Source organism: Bos mutus, chromosome X, assembly GCF_027580195.1.
Source record: "Bos mutus isolate GX-2022 chromosome X, NWIPB_WYAK_1.1, whole genome shotgun sequence".
NCBI lineage: Eukaryota > Metazoa > Chordata > Mammalia > Artiodactyla > Bovidae > Bos > Bos mutus.
Genome location: NC_091646.1, coordinates 125,589,949 through 125,617,228, shown reverse-complemented (window position 1 = coordinate 125,617,228; position 27,280 = coordinate 125,589,949). Strand labels below are relative to the sequence as shown.

Below are 27,280 nucleotides of genomic sequence, written 5' to 3'. Positions count from 1 at the left end.
TCTCAAAGCACCAGCCTACAGACACTAGGAGAAGACTCTTGCGAGTCCCTGGGACTGCAGGGAGATCCAACCAGTCCATCCTAAGGGAAATCAGTCCTGAATATTCATTGGAAGAACTGATGCTGAAGCTGAAACCCCATACTTTGGCCACCTCATGCGAAGAGCTGACTCATTGGAAAAGACCGTAATGCTGGGAAAGATGGAAGGCAGGAGGAGAAAGGGGCAACAGAGGAAGAGATGGTTGGGTGGCATCAGCGACTTGTTGGACGTGACTCTGAGCAAACTCCGGGAGTTGGTGATGGACAGGGAAGCCTGGCGTGCTGCAGTCCACGGGGTCCCCAAGAGTCAGACAGGACTGAGCGACTGAACAACAACAACAACAGACACTCAATGAAGCCCGCCCTGAGCTGTGGCTGCCTTCCTGCCCCCCGGTTAAGCCTCTCCGTCTCCAGAGCTGTCTCTGCCTCCAAGCGCTCTAAGGTCCTTGCAACTCAGCTCTGCAGATCAGGCCCTTGCTCCACAACCCTCAGCGGCTCCCACAGGCCAGGGAGCGACACACAGGGCCCCGCAGAGCTGTCATGTGCTCCCTGGGTGGGCAGCCCGCACTGGCACAAGGCCTTCTGGCCATTCAGAGGCAAACTGGGGTCTAAGATGCACAGCTCTAGCCCCAGGCTAACCACACATCCCTGGAGCATACCCTTTGCCAGCCTCTTTAGGAGGTCCTGGCATTGCTGACATGGGCCACGTCTCTGTCTCCAACCTGGCTCAGCCTTCAGAGGACAGCTCGACGTGGGGTCGGCTTTCAGCCCTCCTTCCTTTCACCTTCCTTCCATCACCGCTTGTCAGAGCTTTCCGGGTCCCTGCCCATCACCCACTCAGCTGCCAGCCCCCAGGAGGGCAGGAACCAAATGGATGACGTTGGCCACCTGGCTGGAGCACTTCCGACATACGTGAATGAATAAAAAACACATGTCAGGGCATCTGTTGAGTGGTGGACTGTTTCCCCCCACCCCCCACCCCTCCGCAAGCAGTGACCTGACAACACGGAGCTGTGGATGCTGTGGAGCTGTGGACATCATTCTTGATGAAAGGTGACTAAGAGGCCAGTATTTCCTGCCTTTATACAGAAGGAGAAAAGAAGCGAAGATAAAAATCCCAAGCGACCTCAATGGCTGAAAGTGACGCCAGACATCAAAGCAGCATTTTAGGCAAATGCCGTGGCCGAGGAGTGTCCGCATGGGATCAAAGCTTCAGGGTTCCACTAGACTGGGGCACCTCTTACCTGTCCCCTAGCCAGGACAAGCGCATACTTGTCTCGGCCACTCGTGTTCCCCAGATGTATTCACAGGGAAGACCACACAGACATGTCACACAATGAACACAGGCAGAAGGGGACAGACGCAGATGACTGGGCTGTCTTTCTGCTAACTTCTGTTAACACCCAGCACCATTGTTGCTGCTGTTGTTTACTGGATTAGTTGTGTCCTACTCTTTTGCGACCCCAGGGGCTGTAGCCCACCAGGCTCCTCTGTCCATGGGAATTCTCCAGGCAAGAATACTGGAGTGGACTGCATTTCCATCTCCAGGGGATCTTCCCAATCCATAGGGATGGAACCCTGGATTGGCAGGCAGATTTTTTACCCACTGAGCCACCAGTGAAGCCCAACCCAGGACCAGCAACACTAAAAATGCTTTGTCCAAACCACCACAAATCATAGTGCATATCCCCAGTTGTTGAACACATGGTTTCGTTCAACTCGATGTTTTTATAAAGGTACCAACACAACTTTCTTGGCTACATTTCAACCCTACAATGGATATTTTAGTCAAGATACCACAGACACTCAAAGCTGCAACCATTAACATAACTAACTATAAGGAAAAAAAAAGTGCAACCATTAACATAACTAACTATAAATAAAATTAACATAACTAAATATAAGCAACAAAGTTGGTGAGTCTTAAGGGTGTACAAACAAAAATATGTACAACATTCTCTGCCTGCCTTAATATATTAGAAACCATCACCTTTTCCACACCACATTTCATCAACATCACTTGCATGCCTTTCAACGAAACACAAATCTTAACTGTTTACCACTCTCTTCTTGGTTCAGAGTAGGAAACAGCTCACATAATTCACCTGATTCACTTGCTTAAGCCATATACTAAATCTACATCTGAAAAGAAGCAACCTTTCCCCAAATAAAGCAGTCAGTTCTGTGTGAGTTCCCCCCCCCCATTTTATTTAATAAAAACAAGTCTGATCTTTGTGGTGTTTTTCTTTTTTAACCCTCCTGGTTTTATGTAATAAAAATGACAGAAAACAGCCCAAGCAATTCAACATCTGTGCAATACAAACCTGTGGGTCTACTCTATTTTAACAAGCAAGCAAGCATAGTGGCTAATGCCCATAAAGCCCCCAAACGCTCAAAACAGAAACTTTTCCACTAAAATGTGAATGATGTCTCTCAGACCACTCTGCAGAAGCATCCTGGGTAAGACAGACACCCCGAACACACAGTTTCTGCCCCTGGAAGAGCTCTCCAGAAGGGAAGGGGAGATGGGGGGAGGGGGAGAAGGGAGGGGAGTGGGAGAAGAGAGGGGGAAGCGAGAGGGGAAGGGAGGGGAGAAGGTAGATGCAACAGGAAGAGAGAGGAGAAGAGAGGGAGAAGGGGAGAGGAAGTACAGGGGGAGGGGGGAGGGAGAGAACCAAGAGGAGAGGGAGAACGGGGGAGCGGAGGAGGGGAGGGGAGAAGGGGCGAGATGGGAGGGGGAGAGAAAGAAGGGGAGGGGAGGGAAGAAGGGGGAAGGGGAGAAAGGGTAGCATCTCCAGTAAGGTACACATACCCCTGAACAAACAAAGTTTCTGTCCCAGGAAGAGCTCTCAAGTAGGAAAAGGGCTGGGAAGAAGGGAGGGGAGGGGGATAAGGGAGAGGAACAGGAGAAGGGTCAGGGAGGGAGAAGAGGAGGAGGAGAAGGGAGGGGGAGAGGGGGGGGGAGAAGGGGGGGGGGACAAGGGGGAGAGGGGAGGGGAGAAGGGGGAGGAGGGGAGCTCTGGAGGAGGGAGGGGGAGAGTGAAAGAAGGGGGAGGGTGAGAAAGAGGGAAACATCTCCAGTAAGATACACATCCCCCTGAACACACAGAGTTTCTGACCCAAGAAGAGCTCTCAAGGAGGGGAGAGGGGCTGGGAAGAAGTGAGGGGAGAGGGGAGAAGGGGGAGGGGAGAAAGGGGAGTTGGGGAGGAGGGATGGGGAGGGGGAAAAACAACCTGCCCAGTCCTAGACACTCCTCAAGCTCCTCTTGAAGCTTCAGGAGCATCTCTCCTCATCACTGCTGGGGCCACGCACAGAGCCGCCTGCTCAGGACAGCTGCCTGCTCAGGACAGCTCCGAGGAGCCAGAGGCAGATGGGAGGCCAGATATGATGCTGGCTCGGTGCAGCCCTCAAGGAAATACTGCTGCCCATATACCTCCCACACCTGCCCATCAGATCCTGTGACCCTTCTTTGTTCCCTGACAACACGACCCTGGGAGGGAGGCAGTGTCAGCACTCATCCATCTGGGAAAGAAGCTTGGCTGCAGACAGACAGTGATCAGGGTTCCTGTCCCCTAAGGCATTGCCCTCTGGGCTCTGGCTTCTAAATGATGACAAGATTTGCAGGGCCCGAGAAACCAGATGTCTCCACTTTGTGACTCTCGGCAAGGAGGAGAAAGACAAACACAGCCAGCAGACGTCACCAGCGGGAGGGCAAGTATGTCAACCACAATTCCCACTTTGGGACTGCCCTGGTGGTCCAGTGGTGAAGGATCATCCGCCTGCCAATGCAGGGGACACACGCATTCGATCCCTGGTCCAGGAAGATCCCCCAGGCCTAGGAGCAACCAAGCCCACGTGTGACAACTACTGAGCCCACGCTCCAAAACAACAAAAGCCACTGCAATGAGAAGCCCACGCACCGCAAACAGAGTAGACCACCACCCCCAGCTCCCCACAACTAGAGACAAGCCTGTGCAACAACAAACCTAGCATAGACCCCTCCCCTCAAAAGAAAACAAAAAAACAAAAAGACCCAACCAACCAACCAGAAAAAACTATGCACGTTGTTCACAAAGCCTGTTTCACCTTGAGGTGCATACATGACCGCAGATCCTCCCAGAACAACCCAAGCTGCACTGGCCACACTCACCATCAGGACCCTAAGCTGTCCTCAGTCTTTATCAGAAAAGCCACCTTTTTCTTAAGGTGCCTGGGGTGTTAGATAATTAAGGGTTAAGGAAGTGCCTCTGCCATCTGGTCAACCTCCAACATTGGATTACTTGTGTGTTGGTGGCTCAGTCAATGAATTCACTGTAGAGTGCCTTTATAATCACTTAAAAAAACAAAAAACAAGTATGTGATCTATTGTGGAGTTCTACATGGAAACTGGGTCTCCTGCATTGCAGGCGGTCTCTTTACCTGACTGAAGCACCAGGGAAGCCCAAGGCATAAAACACTAGAAAACTGCTCTTCTCAGACATATAAGTCAAAGTAGTGATTGCCTAGGGATGGAGACAGATGAGAATGGGGAGATTAGACAAAGAAGGATACGGGCTTCCTAGGTGGTGCAGTGGGAAAGAATCTACCTGCCAATGCAGGAGACGCAAGACACTGGGGTTCAATCCCTGGGTTGAGAAGATCCCCTGGAGAAAGGAACAGCAACCCACTGCGGTATTCTCGCCTACCGAATCCCATGGACAGAGGAGCCTGGCGGGCTACGGTCCATGGGGTGCAAAGAGTCAGACATGACTGAGTGACCAAGCAGAGAAGGATATATGTTATTGACTTAATAACTCAATTTTAAAAGCACTCACAGGACTTCCTGGGTATACCTAGTGGTTAAGACTCCATGTTCCCAATGCAGGGGGCCCAGGTTCAATTCCTGGTCAGAGGACTAGATCCCACATGCCGAGACTAACACCTGGCACAGCCAAACAAATAATAATTTAATTAAAAAATATAACTTAGAATGGAGTTTTAAAAGTCCTTACTGTGTGCACCATCTCACACGCTAGTAAAGTAATGCTCAAAATTCTCCAAGCCAGGCTTCAGCAAAACGTGAACCATGTACTTCCAGATGTTCAAGCTGGTTTTGGAAAAGGCAGAAGAACCAGAGACCAAATTGCCAACATCTGCTGGATCATTGAAAAAGCAAGGGAGTTCCGGAAAAACATCTATTTCTGCTTTATTGACTATGCCAAAGCCTTTGTGTCAATCACAACAAACTGTGGAAAATTCTGAAAGAGATGGGAATACCAGACAACCTGACCTGCCTCTTGAGAAACCTGTATGCAGGTCAGGAAGCAACAGTTAGAACTGGACATGGAACAACAGACTGGTTCCAAATAGGAAAAGGAATACATCAAGGCTGTATATCATCGCCCTGCTTATTTAATTTATATGCAGAGTACATCATAAGAAACGCTGGGCTGGAAAAGCAAAAAGCTGGAATCAAGACTGCTGGGAGAAATATCAATAACCTCAGATATGCAGATGACACCACCCTTATGGAAGAAAGTGAAGAAGAACTAAAGAGCCTCTTGATGAAAGTAATAAAAGAGTGAAAAAACTGCTCTTAAAGCTCAACGTTCAGAAAACTAAGATCATGGCATCCAGTCACATCAGAATGGGAAATAGACAGAAACAGTGGAAACACTGTCAGACTTTATTGCAGGGGCTCCAAAATCACTGCAGATAATGATGGCAGACAGGAAATTAAAAGATGTTTACTCCTTGGAAGGAAAGATCCCTGACCAACCTAGATAGCATATTCAAAAGCAGAGACATTACTTTGCCAACAAAGATCCATCTAGTCAAGGCTATGGTTTTTCCAGTGGTCATGTATGGATGTGAGAGTTGGACTGTAAAGAAAGCTGAGCACTGAAGAATTGAGGCTTTTGAACTATGGTGCTGGAGAAGACTCTTGAGAGTCCCTGATTGGACTGCAAGGAGGTCCAATCAGTCCACCCTAAAGGAGATCAGTCCTGGGTGTTCACTGGAAGGACTGATGCTGAAGCTGAAAATTCAATACTTTGGCCACCTCATGCAAAGAGTTGACTCACTGGAAAAGACCCTGATGTTTGGAGGATTGAGGGAAGGAGGAGAAGGGGCGACAGAGGATGAGATGGCTGGATGGCATCACTGACTTGATGGACGTGAGTCTGAGTGAACTCCAGGAGTTGGTTATGGACAGGGAGGCCTGGCGAGCTGCGATTCATGGGGTTGCAAAGAGTCGGACACGACTAAGCGACTGAACTGAACTGAACTGAACTATGTGCATCGTCAGGATTTAAAGCAGGAATTCACCATGTGTCAGGTGACGGTAACAGATTCTAATATTAACTAACTCCCTGGTTTGTGAAATTCACCCGTTTATAAAATTTTATGCATATGTCTAGGAAAAATCTATTTCAGAGTTTTCCAATAGGCAAAATAATACCTCCCTGTGTGTGTGCTCTGTCACTCTGTCATGTCCAACTCTTTGCAACCCCGTGGACTGTAGCCCACCAGGCTCCTCTGTCCATGGGATTCTCCAGGCAAGAATACTGGAATGGGTTGCCATTTTCTCCTCCAGGGGATCTTTTCAACCCAGGGATCGAACCTATGTCTGCTGCATTGGTAGGTGATTCTTTACCACTCAGTCACATGGGATGCCCAAATAATACCTACACACAGCATTAAAATTTAATATAAAATAACTTAAAATTTTCAAAAATATCTAAGCTTGTCATTTAAAGTGTGTTTAAAAAAAAAAAGCATCTGAATCAACCACTTGTTTCGGTTTTATAACGTGTTACACGTGTTATGTTACTTAGATTCCTAAGTTCAGTCACTCAGTTGTCTCTCAGTCTTTTTGACCCCATGGACTGTAGCCCATCAGGCTCCTCTGTCCATGGGACTCTCCAGGCCAGAATACTGGTGTGGGTTGCCATTTCTTTCTCCACATTACTTAGATTACTAAGCCATTCCGAACTAGATAATCATTCTGCACACCTATCACTTAAAGAGAACCCGGGTATGCAGAATGCAAAAGTGACAGTCTATACTGGGGGCTCCCCTCCACCCTTTGGAGTCCAAATCTGACTGTGTTCCCACCGTTCTTTGAATACCCACTTGTCCCCACCAGCAAGCAGGCCCCCAGGCCTCTTCTACCTCCTCTCACAACCAGTTCTCATGGCTTGTGCTCCAAACAGAACTCAGATCGTCTTGTTTTAAGACCCTTACATATGTTCCTTGAATTCAGAACAAGCTTCTGAACACATGGAAGGGTGTTCCACCTCACTCCCATGGACAGAAATGCCTATTTCAAGCAATAAAAGCATCTGTCATCTATCCCATCCACAAAGGCAGCGAAAACAAACTTCACAAGGCATGTACTTTCTGACTCAAAACCTCTCACATGAGGAATGGACCACGATGACTTAAACACACACAGACTTGGGTGCAAAGGCGCCACAGCACAGCAGTGTCTGCTGCATGAATACTCCGGAAGCACCATAAACATCCATACAGAGAGGATCTGTTACCCACACAGTGGACCATCCAGACCTCGGAGCATCGTGGGGTCATTAGGACAAGTCATGAGTCAGACCTCAGGGCGCTCAACAAACTCCACTTTCATGTGTAAACACACAAGCGCCTGTTTCTCCAAGGAAACCTAAGAGCGTAGTACTGACACGGCCTCTCTCCGGAGAGGCAAAACGAGGGGATGCAGTTGGGTGGGAGAAAGGCTGATGGACTCCATGCAATTCCCTTTTGAAAGTGAATATTGGGACTTGCCTGGTGGTCCAGTGGCTAAGAAACTGCGCTCTGAATGCAGGGCGCCAGGGGTTCCAGCCCCGGTCAGGGAACTAGATCCCAGGTGCCACAACTAAGACCCGGCACACCCAAATAAATAAAAATAAATACTTAACGACGACATGAAAAGTGAAATGGTTTCCCACATCCACGTGTCACTCTCAGTACTGATAAATGCAGAATAAAAAATCACACTTGGAGAAAACTGTAGCTGGTATTCCAGCAGCCACCCCTGAAGAGTGCTTGTTTTGACCACTGCGCAGTGAGCAAACCCTTTGAGGGCACTGCGTAGAACCCTTTGGGGTCACTGCAGCTGACCACTCTTGGGGACCAAGCTGCTGCTGACCCCTGGGAACACACCACACCGAACCCCAAAAGCTTCTCCTCTTTAAAAGTGCAGAGGTCAATGAGGTGACCCCAAAGAAACACTACACCATGACAGCATCTCTCTTGTCCCCTCCACCCCAAAGGGCTCAGAAACAGCCATGCCGGGACACTAGTTTTCTGATGTACAAGGACAATCGCCTATTCCACGGAGCAATGAGGCTGCTCCATTATGCGGCAAAGAACAAAACTTTTTCCTTCTTCACTTTCTGAACCTCCTCCGTGGATGCTATTTTGGTTCCAAAAAAAAAAAAATCCTTTGGGATATGTCTTCAAGTCTGTACTAAAAACTGAAGTGCAAGTGCAGGTCATTTTACTTTTTAAGATTTACAGCCAATCTTGGAAAAGACTGGACTAATTCTGTTTAAAAAAGGCAGGTCAACACTGTACTGTGAATGAGCCAACTGTGAGATACCAAGTGGAGGATTATTTCTCTATATAAAAGCAGTCACAGGAATTTCTTGGCTGTGCAGTGGTTAAGACTCTGGTGCCATCACTTTGGGGCCCTGAGTCTGATCTCTGGTCAGGGAACTAAGATCTTGCAAGAATTCCATGGAATGCTCTAGGCAAGAATACTGGAGTGGGTAGCCATTCCATTCTCCAGGGGCTCTTCCCAACCCAGGGATCGAACCCAGGTCTCCCACATTGCAGGCAGATTCTTTCCAAGCTGAGCCACCACGGAAGTTCAAGAATACTGGAGTGGGTAGCCTATCCTTTCTTCAGGGGATCTTCCCAACCCAGGAATCGAACCATGGTCTGCTGCACTTCAGGCAGATTCTTTACCAGCTGAGCCACCACGGAAGCCGGCAAGCTTTGCAGCCAGCGTGGCCCAAAACAATCACCAATACCTCTGAGCTGCCCATCTGTACTGTTCTAGTTCCTGCCTGTAAAAGCATCAGGTCCACAATTTCGCTCCCTGACCCCCTCAAATTATCCCAACTCCTATTAACAATTTGCTTTCTAAGCTAGTATGCTTGCCTGCCCCAGAGCTCAGCACAGTGCTAGAAACACCTGGATATCTGTGTACATCACTCCACATTAGCATGAGATCCGAAAATCCAGTAGCCTGCCACCTTGTGTTAAAACTGGGCCATGACACTTTGCTTCATTTAGAGAATCAGCTATTGCCAGGGATAAGATTTAAGGAATCAAAATCACTTCACAAGTCAAAAATTAACACTCAGCAGTAATGAAAGAAGGAATCTTGTAAGAACTGACTGTTACCAGGAACTCTACTCAATACTCTGTGACAAGCACAGGAAAACAATCAAAAAAAGAGTGTGTGTGTTTGTATATATATATATATGTATGTATAACTGATTCAATTTGCTGTCTTTTCCAAAGAGTCGTCCATTTGCATCAGGTGGCCAAAGTATTCAGAGCTTTAGCTAAGTTAACTATGCTCCAACATAAAACTAAATAAAAAAAAAAAAAAAGAGAAGGAAATCTTTCAAATTTGTGAAGCTGGATTCATCCTTGGCCAAGAGATGAATCACTCATATACTTCCTAAGTGTACACGCTCAAACATGTATGCACACACACACACACACATGTCCACATTAGGACTGTCACAGTTGACACAGGGCAGCCAACAGAGTCCAATCTTTGCTGGCCTGCTCATCTCTGTCTGTAAACAAGGCTTGACACCTAGGTCTTACCTTTTCACCACCAGCTTCAGGGTCTTATGAGACCCCTTCACCAGGCAGATGGCCTCCTGTCTAAACCCAGACAGACCGATGTCATTGATGCCCACGATCTCGTCTCCGGCCAGCAGTTTGTCCAGAGCCACGGCTTTGCTGCCTTCTTCAACCTGCAATACAGAAAGAGGGTCCATGAGCTCCCCCCACCAAATGAGCAAACCAGTCCTCAGGACTTGACAAGGAGGTCGGTGACAGCTCCATGACACCTACCTGTTCTTGGACTGGCTTCAGGATGACCAGGAGTGAAAGGGATCCAGCTTGGGCCCCAATTCCCTGTGGGAGACCAGGGATCCATCCCTCTCCTGGTCTGTACTCCTCATCTGGTCAGCATCTGCAAAGCCTACCATTTACAGAAGGGGCAGCAGAGTACAGACACTAAAAACACACCAGAAACCAGGGGTCCAGACAGACCCCTTTGCTTTCTGGATCTCCTCCTCCAAAAAAAAAAAAGATGGGTGTTTTAAAATCATTGACAAGTTATGTCTCACCCATCAATCCTGCACCTAGAGCTTCCCTGGGGGTCCCGTGGTTAAAAATCTGCCTGCCAAAGCAGGAGACATGGGTCAGAGCCCTGTTCAGGGAAGAGTCCATTTCCCACAGTGCAAGAAAGCTCGTGTACGACAACCGCTGAGCCTGGGCTCCAGAGCCCGGGGGGCCACAACTACTGAAGCCCGTGCACCAAGAGCCTGTGTTCTGCAACAAGAGAAGCCAGAGCAATGAGACGTCCACAGGCTGCAAGTGGACAGGGGCACCTGCTCACCACAACTGAAGAAAGCCCACGTGCACCAACAAAAGACCCACCAGAGCCAAAAAAAAAAAATCTTTTTTTAAAGTCCTGCACCTAGGACTTTTTCTGTAACAGGTTTCTTTCAATGTTTTGTTTTTTTAATTTCTGTAACAGCTCTATTTAGCTATAAGCCAAATACAAGCCAATCCGCCCACGTACACATGAATGAATAGACTGTTAGTTGTATTCAGACTCGTCCAACCATCACCACCCACCCAGCTGAGAACAGGCTTCCTAAGCCAGAAGAAACCTCGTGCCTGTCAGCAGTCACTCTCCAGCCCTCCCCGGAGACCATGTACATGTACGTGTACACGTCGTACTGTGGACACTTGATACACACAGTCATACAACAGGCGGGCTTTTGTGTCGGGCTTCTTTCACTCATGATGTGTTTTACAGGTGCGTCCGTGTTGACCCCTGTGTTGGAACTCCGTTCCTTTTTAGGGCTGAGTGATACTCCATCGTACCAATCGACCACATTCAATGTATCTGTTCATCAGGGATGGATATATTTACTTTGTTTCTACTGATTGGGCTATTCAGTCAGTTCAGCTCAGTAGTTCAGTTGTGTCTGACTCTTTGCCACCCCACAGACTACAGGACATCAGGCCTCCCTGTCCATCACCCACTCCAGGAGTTAACTCAAACTCATGTCCATTGAGTCGGTGATGCCATCCAACCATCTCACCCTCTGTAGTCCCCGTCTTCTCTCACCTTCAGTCTTTCCCAGAATCAGGGTCTTTTCCAATGAATCAGTTCTTCACATTAGGTGGCCAAAGTACTGGAGTTTCACCATCAGTCATTCCAATGAACATCCAGGACTGATCTCCTTTAGGATGGACTGGTTGGATCTCCTCACAGTCCAAGAGACTCTCAAGAGTCTCCTCCAACACCACAGGTCAAAAGCATCAATTCTTCAGCGCTCAGCTTTTTTTAGAGTCCAACTGTCACATCCATACATTTGGCTGTCAGCGCCCCATGAACACTTGTATACACATGTTTGTGTGTGAATATGCATCCTCATTTCCCTTGGGTGTACAACTAGGAGTAGAATGTGGGGTCATATGGTAACTAGGGTAAACATTTTGAGGACCTGGTAGAATGCTTTTTTTTTTTTTTTAAAAAAATATTTATCTATTTCGCTGTGCTGGGTCTTAGCTGCAACACATGCCATCTTCCATCTTCATTGGGATCTTAGCTGTGGCAAGACCACAGGTCTCAGCTGTTCCTGACCATAGGATCAAACCCATGTGTATAAACACTCCCTAGTCAGAGTTACACACAGTATGTACACAAGTGGACTGACTGACTCCTTAAAAGAATTTTACAACTTTTATCCTGAGAATTTTCAATCTATAAATCCTTAACCCAGCTTTTCTTATATAGTAATAATCCAACTAAGCATCGAGTAAGACATCAATTAACCAACCTACTGTTTGTACCAGTGCCCTGCAAACTGTGTGCCATGTTTACTGTCTCTGTTGTCTCCAGCTCTTTGCTACTCCATGGACTGCAACCCGCCAGGCTCCCCTGTCCATGGGATTCTCCAGGCCAGAATACTGGATGGGTTGCCATGCCATCCTCCAGGGGATCTTCCAGGAGATCTTCCCAACCCAAGGATTAAGCCCAGATCTCCTGCACTTCAGGCAGATACTTTACAGTCTGCGCCACCAGGGAAGCCCAAGAATACTGGAGTAGGTAGCCTTTCCCTTCTCCAGGGTATCTTCCCAACCCATGGATGGAACCCAGGTTTTCTGCATTGTAGGCTGAGCCATGAGGGAAGCCCAAGAATACTGGAGTGGGTAGCCTGTCCCTTCTCCAGCAGATCACCCAGGAATCGAACCGGGATCTCCTGTACTGCAGGCGGATTCTTTACCAGCTGAGCTACCCGGAAAGCCCTATGACCCATGAATCAAACCCAGCCAGCTAGGACTTCCCTGGTGGTCCAGTGGTTAAGACTCCGTGCTCCCAATGCAGGAGGCCTGGGTCCCATCCCTGGTCAGGGAAGATCCCACATGCTAGGTGGTATGCCCTCCCCTCACCCTCCCTGCAAAAAATCCAGCCAGCTGTCTTTTTTTTGTTTGGGGCAAATAAAATTTTATTGGAATACAACCACACCACACCCATTTGTTTATACACTGCTACAGGAGAGAATGGAATAGTTTGGGGCCCATAAAGCCAAAAATATTTACTATTTTGTTTGTTAAAAAAAAAAAGCAAAAATATTTACACCAAAAAGCCATTCTTTTTACAAACTGCTAGGAAAACTTGATTACTTTAAAAAAAAACTTCAGTCATGTCCGACTCTGTGCCCCCCCCTGTTCTACCACCACAAAGAACACATTTCCTTCTTTTTACAAACTGCTAGGAGAACTAGTCCGACTCTTCAAAAGATGACTGTTTAGGCTCCCCATCCAGGGATTTTCCAGGCAACAACTTGCCATTGCCAGGGTTCATTTTGTGTTCCCACTATATGCCAGGGCTGACCTGAAAATCAGTTCCAAACCTCACCAGGCACTAAAGCAAAGAAACATTCCTCCTCTGGGGGTTGCAGAGCTGGAAATGAAGCCAGTGACAGGCTCAAGGATGAAACCACACAGTACTTGGACCCGTCTCTCTGCCTGCACCCAAGGACAACTCAACCCCTCCTTAGAGTAACAGAGTAATTATTTACTGCAAGTTGACCATAAACAAAACATAATGAACAAAATGACCATTCCAAACAGAACTATGAAGCAATTCATTCAGCTAACAACTGATTTCCAAGTCTAGACTATTTTTAATCCCAACGTAATGACAGATTCCAACGTTAATAAGCTTCCACCCGGCCAAGATTACACACTCAGCCAGAAACAGCCAAGGTGAAGGATATGTGGTGGAGAGTTTAGGTTTTGACATGCCCCAGCTGGGGGTGCCCAAGGGCTGTGTCCAATCAGAGGGTTGGTGGGCAGTTAGCTGGGGTGGGCGGGAGGTGGGAGTTCTTGGAGGAAAAGATGGAGTGAACAGCAGGGGAAGGAACTTAAAAGACTGGACAGGCAGGGATGGAGGCTGCCCACACAGAAAACAGATCCAGGAACAGGCGGCAGAACAGAACCCTTGGGCTGCCTGGCAGAAGAGGATGAAAGAGCAGGAGACGGAGGAGAAAGAAGGGATGGATGTTCCCAAAGAGACAACAACCAGACAGGCACAGAGCTGGTGAATCTGAGCATCACGTTTTTAGCAAGCCTTTAGGTGAAACCATGATGATGAAGGAACCTGCAGGGTCTTATGACAGGTTCTGAAGGTAGCCCTTCCTACAGACAACTCATCACCTGTAACGACTCGGCCATGACCTGGTGAGCTTTTCCATCTCATCCCCGCAAACCCTTGCATGTGAGATTCTCTCAAAGCACTGTCATTAACGTCTGGCTAAGGGACTCGCCTGGAGGTCCAGTGGCTAAGACTTTGAGCTCCCAAATGCAGGGTGCCCAGGTTCGATCCCTGGTCAGGGCACAAGATTCCATGTGCCACTACTAAAGATTCTGAACACTGCAATGAAGATGGAAGATCTTCAATGAAGATCTGGCTCAGTCAAATAAAATAAAATTTTTTGAACAAAGGTCTGGCTTCACCCCAAAGCCCAAATCACATTGTGTTGCTTCCCTTCATCTGCAAAGATTTCCCAGCTCCTGCTCCAGCCACAAAGACCACATTCCAAGGCAGCCTGTCTGCCTCATCCAAACCACACTCCACCTACACTCCCAGCAAAAAAAACGGCTCCAGGTTTGGGAGACAGAGTAGCCGGTGATCTCTGCCTATCCAGGCTTCCTCGCCAAGACAAAGCATTTGTCCAACATTTTTCATGCTCATGGCAAAGAGAGTTGCAAACAAGGCAGCTTTGAAGACCTCAGGTCTGTATTCTTGACCCCATCAAGCTTTCTCCCGTGAGGAAGACTTCATCAGGCTTGAACCTAGTGAAGCCCAGACCTGAAGCTGGCCCTAGGGTCCCAGGAATACAGCTCTGCCCATCAGCTGTGTATAGTCTATCGTGCATTACACGTGATGAGTCACGCCTCAAACGCATCGTGCACTGCACACACGCAGGCTTCTTTTATTGCCATCCTCTGTTTAACAGTCAAGATAGCACTGGGCATTGCCAGTAGCAGAGGGCACTGTCTGCAGGAGCCACAAACAGGGCAGTCCTGTTCTACAATCACCAGGCAAAGTTCTCAGTGTTCCTTGCTCAGGGGCAAAAAAAAAGAAAACTCCCTTTACAAAAAGGCAGGCAGGCAAGGACAAAGGAATCCACGCCCACCCATGATGCCAGTCCATGTACCCTGGTCGGAAGGAAAGCCCCAAGCTCACTCGCCAGGCTGAATATTCCGGTTTGGATTATTCACTGGAATTCTGTTTGCCAAACTCCTGTTGAGTTTTTAGGGTTTAGAAGTGTTCAAAAATGAGCAGACTGCCTTGCTGTCCTGATGGAAACATTTACTCTGGAAACAGCAAGAGGGAGGGAAGGGAAAAAAAAAAAAAAAAAACCAGTCCATGGAAGTCTTTTTGGAAGCAAGCTTTCATATTTCATCCAACGGATGTTGTTACAGATGATTGAAGATGACACCCACCAAGGGCGGAGGGGGGGCCTGATTTTCATGGGAGCCAGGACTCATTCAGGAAGGGAAGGGGCAGAGTCAGGGCAATGGGGGTGAGAGGGGAGGGGCTCAGGCTGGAGATGAAAGACCTTCACCCCCAGACAGCAAGTTGAAAGGGCCAGCAGAGATGGGGGTGGACATTACATGGGAAGGGGTCAGGACCCGGGCCCATCTGAAGAATGTCAGCCTGGAAAGCATGGCACCCTGGCAAGGGGAGCCTCTGAAGATAAGGCCAGAAAGAGGAAGATGAGGAATTTGACCTTGAGTTTCAGAAGCCTGAATGATACCCTGGAGGCAGTGGTGGGAAAGGGTGGGAGAGGGGGTCCCAGAAGGCCCGGCAGGGAAGCAGGTGAGTGACCTGTATCATGTGAGCAAATGCGTCTAGCAGCTTCATCCTCTAGGCAGAGAGGAAAAAGCATCTCTCCTGCCCAGAACACATCACAGATCAGCAGCCACACGGCTCAAACCAAGACAGGGCAGGGAACACAAACGTAAGCAAGGACTCTGGCAGCTGGGAAGGCAGGTCAAGGGACATATTCATTGATGGACATCAAGGGCCACTGCGGGAAAGGGGTGTGCAGTAGAGCTCAGATATGGAGCTTTGATGGCCTTGGAAAATCACAACCACTGGAGATCAGAATGGAAAGGGGAGGAACGTTTAGGTCTGAGATCAGATTTCAAAGGCCATGAATCACACCCGTGACTTATCAGCTATGACTAGAAAGCCATCCAGGGGAGAGCATAAGACATCACTGGCTTCTATGAGCCAGGACAATCACTGATGCCACCTCCCCAGTCACCCTCCTGACCGAGTTCCCTTGTCTCCAAAAGAGAGCTGAGTCATCCAGGAAGAGGATCCAATTGCAAAGCAATCAGAGAGCTCATCTTTGGTAACAAAGAAGCCCGTGGTGGGGGGAAAAAAATAAAAAACATCCATTGAAATGTATCCAGACTTGTACATAAACTCATCACTGGTCTCTGTCTCCTTGGACAATCTCAGGAGTATCTTATCAGCAATCTGTGGAATTCAAGCTTCCCAGGAACTCTCAGTTCAGTTCCCAGTTCCCATTGAACTGCAGCATGCCAGGCTTCCCTGTCCATCACCAGCTCCCGGAGCTTGCTCAAACTCATGTCCACTGAGTGGGTGATGCCATCCAACCATCTCATCCTCTGTCATCCCCTTCTCCTCCTGCCTTCAATCTTTCCCAGCATCAGGGTCTTTTCAAGTGAGTCAGTTCTTTGCATCAGGTGGCCAAAGGATTGGAGCTTTACCTTCAGCATCAGTCCTTCCAATGAATATTCAGGAATAATTTCCCTTAGGATGGACTGGTTGGATCTCCTTGCAGTCCAAGGGACTCTCAAGAGTCTTCTCCAACACTGCAGTTCAAAAGCATCAATTCTTCGATGCTCAGCTTTCTTTATAGTCAACTCTCACATCCATACAGGACTACTGGAAAAACCATAGCTTTGACTAGACAGGCCTTTTTGGCAAAGTAATTGACTTTGTTGGCAAAGTAGTTGAGTGAAGAATCCCATGGACAGAAGAGCCTAGCAGGCTATGGTCCACAGGGTTGCAGAGTTGGACACAACTGAAGCTACTTAGCACAGCACACATGTCCTGAGCGTCAGCTGACTATTTCACGGGGGGTAATTATTTAACACAAAACATACTTGATGGCAATCTGGTGTCACAACTGTGCACAAAATATGTCTTGAACATTTAAAAGGACTTTGACTCCCAGATGTTTTAGAAGAATCACTTCCCAAAGAAAAGCATTTCCTTGATCCTGGCTCTTTGTTGTCCCTCATCATGACATTCCAATCTTCCAATAATGTGCCATGAACATGCCGAAAAATTGCAAATTGAGCATGCAGTGCTTATGATATTAAACAATGAGTTAATGGGACCTATATGATGGCACAGCCTATCAATATTTGGCATCCTCTTAAGGAAAAATAGCTACACATTTTAGGCCAGAAAGTCACTGGAATATCTGTTTAGAAAGGAAAGTCTATTTTGAAACTATGTGGTTTTTAAGGATCTTCAGTCCATGGAATATTTTAGTAGAAGGGTGGGTCTCCATTTCCTTCTCCAGGGATCTTCCAGAACCAGGATTGAACCCATTGCAGGCAGACGCTTTACCATCTGGAGCCACAGAAGCAGGAAGTTTAGAAAAGATGTTTTCCAATGGCAGTACATACATTAAGAAGGGTGTACACTGTTTACAAAAGCCAGGACATGGAAGCAACCTAGATGTCCATCAGCAGACGAATGGATAAGAAATCTGTGGCACATATACACAATGGAGTGTTACTCAGCTATTAAAAAGAATGCATTTAAATCAGTTCTAATGAGGTGGATGAAACTGGAGCCTATTATACAGATTGAAGTAAGTCAGAAAGAAAACCACCAATTCAGTACACTAACGCATATACATGTAATTTAGAAAGATGGTAACGATGACCCTATTTGCGAGACAGCAAAAGAGACCCAGATGTAAAGAACAGACCTTTGGACTCTGTGGGAGAAGGCAAGGGTGGGATGATTTGAGAGAATAACATTAAAATATGTATATTATCATATGTGAAACAGATTGCCAGTCCAGGTTTGATGCATGAGACATGGTGCTCAGGGCTGGTGCACTGGGATGACCCAGAGGGATGGGATGGGGAGGGAGGTGGGAGGGGGTTGGGATGGGGGACACATGTACACCAATGGCTGATTCATGTCAATGTATGGCAAAAACCACTACAATATTGTAAAGTAATTAGGTTCCAATTTAAATAAATTAATTTTTAAAAAAAAAGGATGTACACACTGAACTGTGTACAAATTCTCAAAACAACCAAACTTTAATTAGAGAGGAAAATTACTTTCCTTGTGCTTGACAAAATGTTATCTCAAAAAACAAGAAAAGTGGTAACCACCTCCACATGCAAAAAAAAAAAAAAAAGCCTAAGAAGAAACCCCAAACCCACCTCATACATTTCAGATTCAGATGAACAAATCTGCATTTAGTCCCGAACATATGGATGCACCCTGAAGATTCTAACACACTTCCTCCACTCATTGCCAAGGTGAGGGCTACATCACATGGGGCCCCAATATCAAGAAAGGCTGACGTGGCCCAGTGAAATGGACAGAGCCAGGCTGATGGGCAGGCCCTGAAAGACCAAGAAAGGCAGAGGCTGCGTGGCCACAGAGAAGCAGGAAAGACAGACCCAGGCTGATGGACAGAGAAGGCCAAGGAGAAGTCTGAAAGACCTGGAGGCATCAGAGGCTGCAGTTAGCAACCAGAAGTCCACAGAGAAACAGGAAAGATGCTGACTGCTCAAGAAGACCTTTTAAGAAACATAATTTTTTTTTTTGGGTGGGGGGGGTCTTCCCTGGTGGTCTGATAGATAGGAATTGCTTGCCAGTGGAGGTGAGACAGGTTCAATCCCTGGTCTGGGAAAATCCCACACATTGCAGAGTAACTAGTCCCATGGGCCACAACTATTGAGCCTGTGGTCTAGAGCCTGGGAGCCACATCCACTGAGCCCACATGCTGCAAGTATGGAAGCCCTAGTGCCCTAGAGCCCATGCTCTGCAACAAGAGAAGCCACCACAGTGAGAAGCCAGTGCATGACAAATGGAAAGTGACAATGTTAGCTGCTCAGTAGTCTCTTGACTCTCTGAGATCCCGTGGATTCTAGCCCACCAGGCTCTTCTGTCCATGGGATTCTCCAGGCAAGAATACTGGAGTGGGATGCCATGCCCTCCTCCAGGGGATCTTCCCCACCCAGGGATGGAACTTGGGTCTCTGTAATTGCAGGCAGATTCTTTACCATTTGAGCCACCAGGGAAGCCCACCTCAACTACTGGGTAGCCCTTACCTGCTGCGACTAGAGAAAGCCCTTGTGCAACAAGGAAGACCCAGCACAGCCAAAAACAAATACATTAATTGTTCAGTCGCTCACTCCTGTCCAACTCTTTGCGACCTCATAGACTGCAACATGCCAGGCTTCCCTGTCCTTCACCATCTCCCGGTGTTTGCTCAAACTCATATCCTTTAAGTGGATGATGCCATCCAACAATCTCATCCTCTGTTGTCCCCTTCTCCTCCTGCCCTCAATCTTTCCCAGCATCAGGGTCTTTTCTAATGAGTCAGCTCTTCCTGTCAGGTGGCCAAAGTATTAAGAGAGCTTCAGCTTCAGCATCAGTCCTTCCAATGAATATTCAGGACTGATCTCCTTTAGGATGGACTTGTTGGAGTTCCTTGCAGTCCAAGGGACTCTTAAGAGTCTTCTTCAATAGCACAGTTCAAAAGCATCAAATACATAAATAAAACAGTGCAATTTTTAAAAAAGAAATGCAAAGGGAAGGAAATTTGCATCAGGGGGTCAGTGGTAGCAATTGAGAACTCAAGCCAGACTTGACAGGGAACCCAATAGGACTGTTCAACTCTGAAGCCCAGAGCCCACAGCCTCCTCAGCGAAGACGAAGCCCAAGGTACATGGCTGCTCTCCAGGAGGGGTGAATGTCCAGGGCCTCAGGGCTCTGTGGAGTCCTGACCCTCAGGGACAGCACAGCACTTTGGAGAACACAGGCCAACCGGTGGAGGGGACACTGTCTGCAGGGCAACACTCAGGGGGCATTTCGAACACCCCTGCCTGGCGAGGGGAAGTCACAATCCAGGAAAAAGGTGCACAGAGGACACCCATTTGAGTGCCATGCCAGTTAGCAATATAGTGCGTCTTAAGTGCAAATCACCAGTCACCAGCTGAGTGGTGATACTGGGGCTGGACGTGGGGACCTTTGGGGGTGCGGCAGGCTGTGCCTCAGGAAGTGTTGTCAGCAGAGGGCACCAGAGGGACACTGGGGGACAGGGCTTCCCTCTGAAGTCAGCCCAGCCCTGCTCCTGAGACAAGGCAGTGTCTTGACTCTTTTCAAACCAATGGACTGCAACACGCCAGGCTTCCCTGCCCTTCAACATCTGGAGCTTGCTCAAACTCATGTCCATTGACTCAGTGATGCCATCCAACCATCTCATCTTCTGTTGTCCCCTTCTCCTCCCACCTTCAATCTTTCCCAGCATCAGGGTCTTTTCCAAGAAGTCAATTTCCTGCATCAGGTGGCCAGGGTACTGGAGTTTCAGCTTCAGCATCAGTGCTTACAAAGAATATTCAGGACTCACGTCATTTAGGATGGACTGGTTGGATCTCCTTGCAGTTTTGTTGCTCAGTCGTGTCTTGCCTCTTTTCAAACCAATGGACTGCAGTGGGCCAGGCCTCCCTATCCACCGCCAGCTCCCAGAGCTTGCTCAAACTCGCGTCCGCCACGTCGGTGATGCCATCTTCATCCTCTGTCGTCCCCTTCCCCATCCCGCCTTCAATCTTTCCCAGCATCAGAGAGGTCACCGGCCTTGAGTCCAGAAGTGGTGTCACTGTTCCTTCCAGCTGCCGTCCTCTTCAGAGCTCTCTTTACCCCAAGGAGCACCTAGTTAATCATTCTTCACTAAGTTAATGATAAGGAATCGTCTGCTGAGAGTAATTCTTTACACCCGGGGTGGCAAACTTCTGCACCGAGACAGCCATATGGTAAGTATTTAAGGCGGAGCGGGGGGAGGGGGGGGGGGGCCCGCGGTCTTCTGGTCTCCATGGCAATGGCACAAACCCGCCCGACAGAGGAGCCGGAAGGGGTGTGTTGGAATGTGGCCAGTGCCCGGAAGCCTGCCTTCTATTAAGCAGCCCCGGTTCCAATTACTGCGCGCTTTCTGCTTCCCAATGAGACCCTGCTGCTGCTGCAGCTGCTAAGTCACTTCAGTCACGTCCGACTCTGTGCGACCCCATAGATGGCAGCCCACCAGTCTTCCCCATCCCTGGGATTCTCCAGGCAAGAACACTGGAGACCCTGAGGGATAGACAATTCCATGTGACAAGCACAGGGATGGATGCATTCATGGGCCCCAGCATCACAGAGCAGGGAGCAGTCAGACCAGAGGATTCCAGGAGGGGCTGACGATCAGGGATGTTTTCACAGAGATGAGGGGGAAGGAGCTAGGACTTCAGACTGAGCCCTACCACTTCACTGCAAGTTGGAGAACTGAAAACATTCGTGACTCATCTGTGTCCGACTCTTTGCAACTGTATGGACGGTAGCCCACCAGGCTCCTCTGTCCATGGGGATTCTCCAGGCAAGAATACTGGAGTGGGTTGCCATGCCCTCCTCCCCCAGGGGGATCTTCCCGACTCAGGGATCGAATCCAGGTCTTCAGTATCACAGGCAGATTCTTCACCATCTGAGTCCAGCAGGGAAGCCCGACTGGAGAGAACTGGAGAATGAAGCCCACTTTATTGTTCTCGTTCTCAGTTTTCCACTCAAAACAATTCGGACAACAGTTGTGCTGGGGGAGGAGGGGTGGGCCTGACAACCCAGGACCATGAGAAGAATAAAAGGGAGACAAATTATGAAAATATGTTGCAAATTCAGAGTCTTATGCAAGTATTATTTACAAAACACGTTATTTAGAATTTGCTGGCATTCCAATCAGGACTGCAACCCAGGGGAGGATCCTGGACTTTCAAGTTCAGTGACAAATGGTCCACACTCCTAATTAATAACACGAGGAAAGGAGATGCTTAAGTGGCAAAGGGAGATTGCTCTGTTTACAAACACCCCAAAGCTATTTGGATAAACTGGTTTCTAAGTCTTGCATACCACAGTGTTTGGGGGGAAAGTAAACCCCAAAGTTCAGTTATCCTAGAAGCTCTTACTGTTTATTCTCAACCTACAGTTTCTTTTACCCGTGATGAGCTACCATACAGCTTTACAGAAAACTTTTAAAATACAGTTTATTGCCATTCACAAAGGAGGTGTATCTTACAAAAGTTTCACCTAAATTGGTTATGTGGAAACTAAACCACACGTCCCCCATTTGAAAACACACACACACAAACGCAATTTAAGTTCTCAGGCTAAGACACAAATGCCTCTCTACAAAATGTCATCGTTTATATGTGTATGCTCACGGCTGACTGGGCTTCCCAGGTGGCACTGGTGGTACAGAACCTGCCTAGTTCTTTACTGGCGCTAAAGAACGAAGGAAACATAAGAGACGGGTTCAGTCCCTGGTGGAGAAGATCCCCTGGAGAAGGGCAGGGCAGCCCACTCCAGTATTCCTGCCTGGAGAATCCCATGAACAGAGGAGCCTGGCGGGCTACAGTCCATGGGGTCAGACAGTCACACACGACTGAAGTGACTTTAGCACACACGCATGCATGGCTGACTCAAGTTGCTGTATGGCAGAAACTAACACAACATTGTGGTGCAGTTATCCACTAATTAAAGGGAAAAGATGTTATGGTTTACAGTCTGTGGGTTTTGCAATCAAGGAAAGGGAAAAAAGCAAATATGCCTTCTCCACAGTTGGCTCTCTGATATATGTGCTATATGCACAGGTCAGGTGTTCCTAACTTGGGCATAGTTCTGGGTCCTCTTGGTTAGAATGGGGACTATGTTTTCTAGAAACTCTATTTCCATATAGTTCATTAGATTGGGTCCAAAGGAAACTGTCCAAGGATAGAAGGCGGAAGCTATGGTTTTCCCAGCAATCATGCATGCATGTGAGAGTTGAACCATAAGGGCTGAGCGCCGAAGAACTGATGCTTTTGAACTGTGGTGTTGGAGAAGACACCTGAGAGTCCCTTGGACTGCAAGGAGACCCAACCAGTCCATCCTAAAGGAGATCAGTCCTGAATATGCATTGGAAGGACTGATGCTGAAGCTGAAACTCCAATCCTTTGGCCATCTGATGTAAAGAGCTGACTCATTGGAAAAGACCCTGATGCTGGGAAAGACTGAAGGCAGGAGGAGAAGGGGATGACAGAGGATGAAATGGTTGGATGGCACCACTGATTCAATGGACATGAGTTTAAGCAAGCTGATTTCCTTTATGATGGACTGGATGGATCTCCTTGCAGTCCAAGGGACTCTCAAGAGTCTTCTCCAACACCACAGTTTGAAAGCATCACCTGATGTGAAGAGCTGACTCATTGGAAAAGATCCTGATGCTGAGAAAGATTGAAGGCGGGAGGAGAGGGGATGACAGAGGATGAGATGGTTGGATGGCATCACTGACTCCATGGACCTGAGTTTGAGCAAGCTCCGGGAGATGGTGAAGGACAGGGAAGCTGGGCCTCTCCTGGGAGGAAGATAAACAGTGATGGGGGGTGAAGAGGCACTGGGCACTTCTGCATCACTTTCACCTTCTGTCCTTGTCTGTGGGGTCGCAAAGAGTTGGACAGGACTTAGCAAGTGAACAACAAGTTTTTTATTTTTTATTTTTTTACACAAAATTTTTTTTCACCATTTTTTCAATATCCTGAACCCTCCCCTCCCAACCTCCCTATACCATGAACAAACAACCCAAAAATAAAATGAAGAAAACAATTTCATTTACAGTAGTCTGAACCTGGACTGACATTCTAGGGATAAATTTGACATTGACATGTTTCAATGCCATTCTCCCAAATCCATGGACTCTAGACTCTGTCCATAAGACTCTGTTCCAAATTGTGCTTTAACCCACCCCACACAAAATTTATTGTCACCATTTTTTTCAATATACAGAAACAAACTTCTTTACCAGCTGATGAACAAACAAGCCCAAAATAAAATTAAAAGATAACAATTTCAAAACTTGAGTCTGAAGAGGCAAAAGAAATTTTGGAAGTGATAAATTTGATAAGAGGAAAGTTGCCACAGTCGTGTCTGACTTTTTGCTGACCCCTGTTATTTAATACTCTGTGGAAAATTTCCAGGCCAGAATACTGTTGGGCAGCCTTTCTTTCTCCACATGAATCTTCCCAACCCAGGGAGAAGGCAAGGTCTCCACCTTACAGGCGGATTCTTTACCAGAAAATCCCATGGGTAGAAGCCAAATTTGATCAAAAGAGCATGGGGTCAAAACTTGAACCCCGAAAACTACAAAACACTGCTTTGGAAGAAGTTATCTAAATAGCTGACGGGGCATGCCACAGTCACAGATGGAATTGCTGACGCTGTTATTTAATAAGATGCGTCACCCATTTTTAAGTGTACCGTTCAGCAGCGTTCTTTGTAATTACATGATGTGTAAGTGAGCCCTAGGAATTCACCTTGCAAAACCGACACCGGGTCCATCAAGCGTTTCTCCCAGTCCTTGGCAAGAGCCATTCTGCCTTTCTGTTTCCAGAACCCGACTCCTGTGGATGCCGTGTGTAAGTGGAGTCCCACGGGACTGTCCTCTGGGTCTGGTTGTAGCCCTTGAGGTTCACGCACATGATCAAAGGCCACGTGGAGCACCCATTATCTAACACTAATATTCTACCGTATGTATATGCCACCTTCCCTTTATCCTTTCACCTGCCGAGGGAAACCTGGGCTGCTTCAAACACCGGCAACTCTCATACACAGTTTATTGTTGTTTGTTAGTCTCTCAGTCATATCTGACTCTTTGCCACCCCCATGGACTGTAGCCCGCCAGGCTCCTCTGTCCATGGGGCGGATGCAAAAATTGCTATGACCAGTTGGGAAAACAGGTGGAAAAACCTTCAAGTCTCCTGAGTGTTCACCAAAAGACCTGTTTAAGAATGACCACCCCAGCACCACCCATACCAGCTAAAACACAGAAAGAAGCCAAATGTCCAGCCAAAAAAAAAACCATGGGATACAGACTTTCCTGGTGGCCCAGTGACAAAGATTCAAGCTCTCAATGCAGGGGGCTACGGGTTTGATCCCCGGTCAGGGAACAAGGTCCCACATCTCACAACTAAGATCCAAGATCCTGTGTGCCCTGCAACTAAGACCCAGGTACAGCCAAATAGATAAACATTTTTTTAAAAAATAATAAAATAAAATATGGATGAGCTAGCTGAACACTGGGATACCTCAGAACATTTCTTCCCCAGGTACCAGTGATGTTCAGGGCTGGATATTCCTCTGTGACAGGGCTGTCCCCTACCTGGAGGATGTCTACGATCGCCATTCCTAGTCTCTGCCCACTGGATGTCAGCAGCATCCCCACCCCCACCACTGCCCCAATAACATCTGGAATGTCCCCAGATACTGTGCAGTATATACCCTGAGGGACAAAAGCTATCATTCCCAACTGGGAACCTCTGCTTGAGAAAGGATAAAATGCCTGCCACACTCATGACAACCCTCGGTGGAACACACCAACAGGAGACGGGACAGCTCTGAAACACCCTTCCGACCTCCTGCCCTGTGAAGACGCATCCTCCTGCCCTGTGAAGACGCATCCACCACAGCAGGATGCCAGCAGCCTCCTGCCTCCCACAGAATGTCTTGCGAGAACTCCCCTGGAGGTCCAGCGGTGAAGACCCCGTGCTTCTGATGCAAAAGGCATGGGTTCGACCCCTGGTCAGAGAACCAGACCCCACAGGTCACGCCACTGCCATGCAACGTGGCCCCCAAAATCAAAGATCTCCCACCAGCAAAGGGAGAGAGGCTGGCTGATCAGGCCAAGTGGAGGCCCTGCATTCAGTCCAGTCCCACCATTGACCAGGCAAAACTAACCACTGTCGCCTTGCTCTGGACACCATGCATGCGTGCTAAGTCACTGAGCAGTCGAGTCCAACTCTGTGTGACACCACAGACGGCAGCCCACCAGGCTCCCCTGTCCCTGGGATTCTTCAGCCAAGAACACTGGAATGGGATGCCATTTCCTTCTCCAGAGCAGGGTCTTCCCGACCCAGGGATCGAACCCCCATTTCCTGCATTGGCAGGTGAATTCTTTACCACTGAGCCACCTGGCAAGCCTCTGCACATTATGAGCTTTTGCCTGAACATCACAGGCTGGCAACAAAGAAGCATCTGTCATTTCTTCCCAGAGAAATGGTCCTTTCTTGCCTCCCAGCTGTGTTGGGCTGGGGTCCCTTCTACTCACACCTGCACCCCGTGTCTGGCTCACTTCCACTAACCCTCCTGGGCCCCCAACACCACATCCACTCTGGAACCAACGGCCACCTCCCAGCCTCCCGAACACCCTGCTGCATTACCAGTCAGGGCTCCAAACTCTCTGCTCCCCACACCTCACCCCCAGGTGGCATGCAGGACCTTAGTTCCCTGACCAGGCTTCAAACTCATGCTTTCTGCAGTGGGAGCTCGGAGTCCAAACCAGGGACTGCCATGGCAAGTCCCCTGAACCCTGCTGACGGCTCTCTGCTTAAGCTACCAGCCCCAGTCCAAGACTCTAGTCTCCTGAAGGCCAAAGCCCAATGGTTATCTCTGTTACTTCCCCTCCGATACCAAAGTCTGTCTCACAACATGACAGGCAACGCTTCTGGCAAGGGCGAACTGAGAGGAGGAGGGGAAGAAAAGACGTCAGCAGGGGACAGCAGGGTCCCTTGTCCAAAGCCTGCTTTCATCCCATACCACAGGAGGAACACAGCATGGCCTGCACCCCCTTTCGGGGTTGGTTTCACGCCTTATCAAGTCAGGGTGAACGCAAGCAGGCTCCCCAGCCGTCTGGGAACACAGTTCTGCCCTGATTCCAACTCTGTTCTCAGACACCTGAAGGAAAGGAGCAGTGGGGATGTTCAAGCACCGGAACGACTGGAACCACTTAATCATTCAGTTTTCAAAGCGGAAATGCAGCCTGCAGGAGCTGATAGGCCATCAAGAGGCAGGAAGAGGAACTGCTGGACACAAGAACAAAAGTGCCCCCGGCTTGGGAGACGGGCGGCTGTTTCCTCTGAAACGGATGGACAGACTGGCCCCAGCCTTGGGGCCACTTCAAAGAAGCAGGGCACTTGTTCAGATAAGGCTGCCATTCTGTGGCAACGACGGATACTGATCAGGGGCGGGATCCAGCAGAGAGGCCACCTCACCTTCCCCTGGGGTGAAGTCAGAGCTCCCTGCAAGCCTTCATCTTTTATCAGGTAAACACATGATCTCACC

General features: G+C 48.3%; 1 protein-coding gene across 1 annotated transcript in view; it reads right to left on the bottom strand.

The window, feature by feature from the left end:
- The window catches only part of LOC102286044 (protein Shroom2), a 141,104-nt gene that overhangs the window by 61,395 nt on the left and 52,429 nt on the right, over window positions 1-27,280 (bottom strand). The window contains 1 exon segment of the mRNA XM_070366626.1: window positions 9,880-10,031. Coding sequence (XP_070222727.1) covers window positions 9,880-10,031 — 152 coding nt within the window.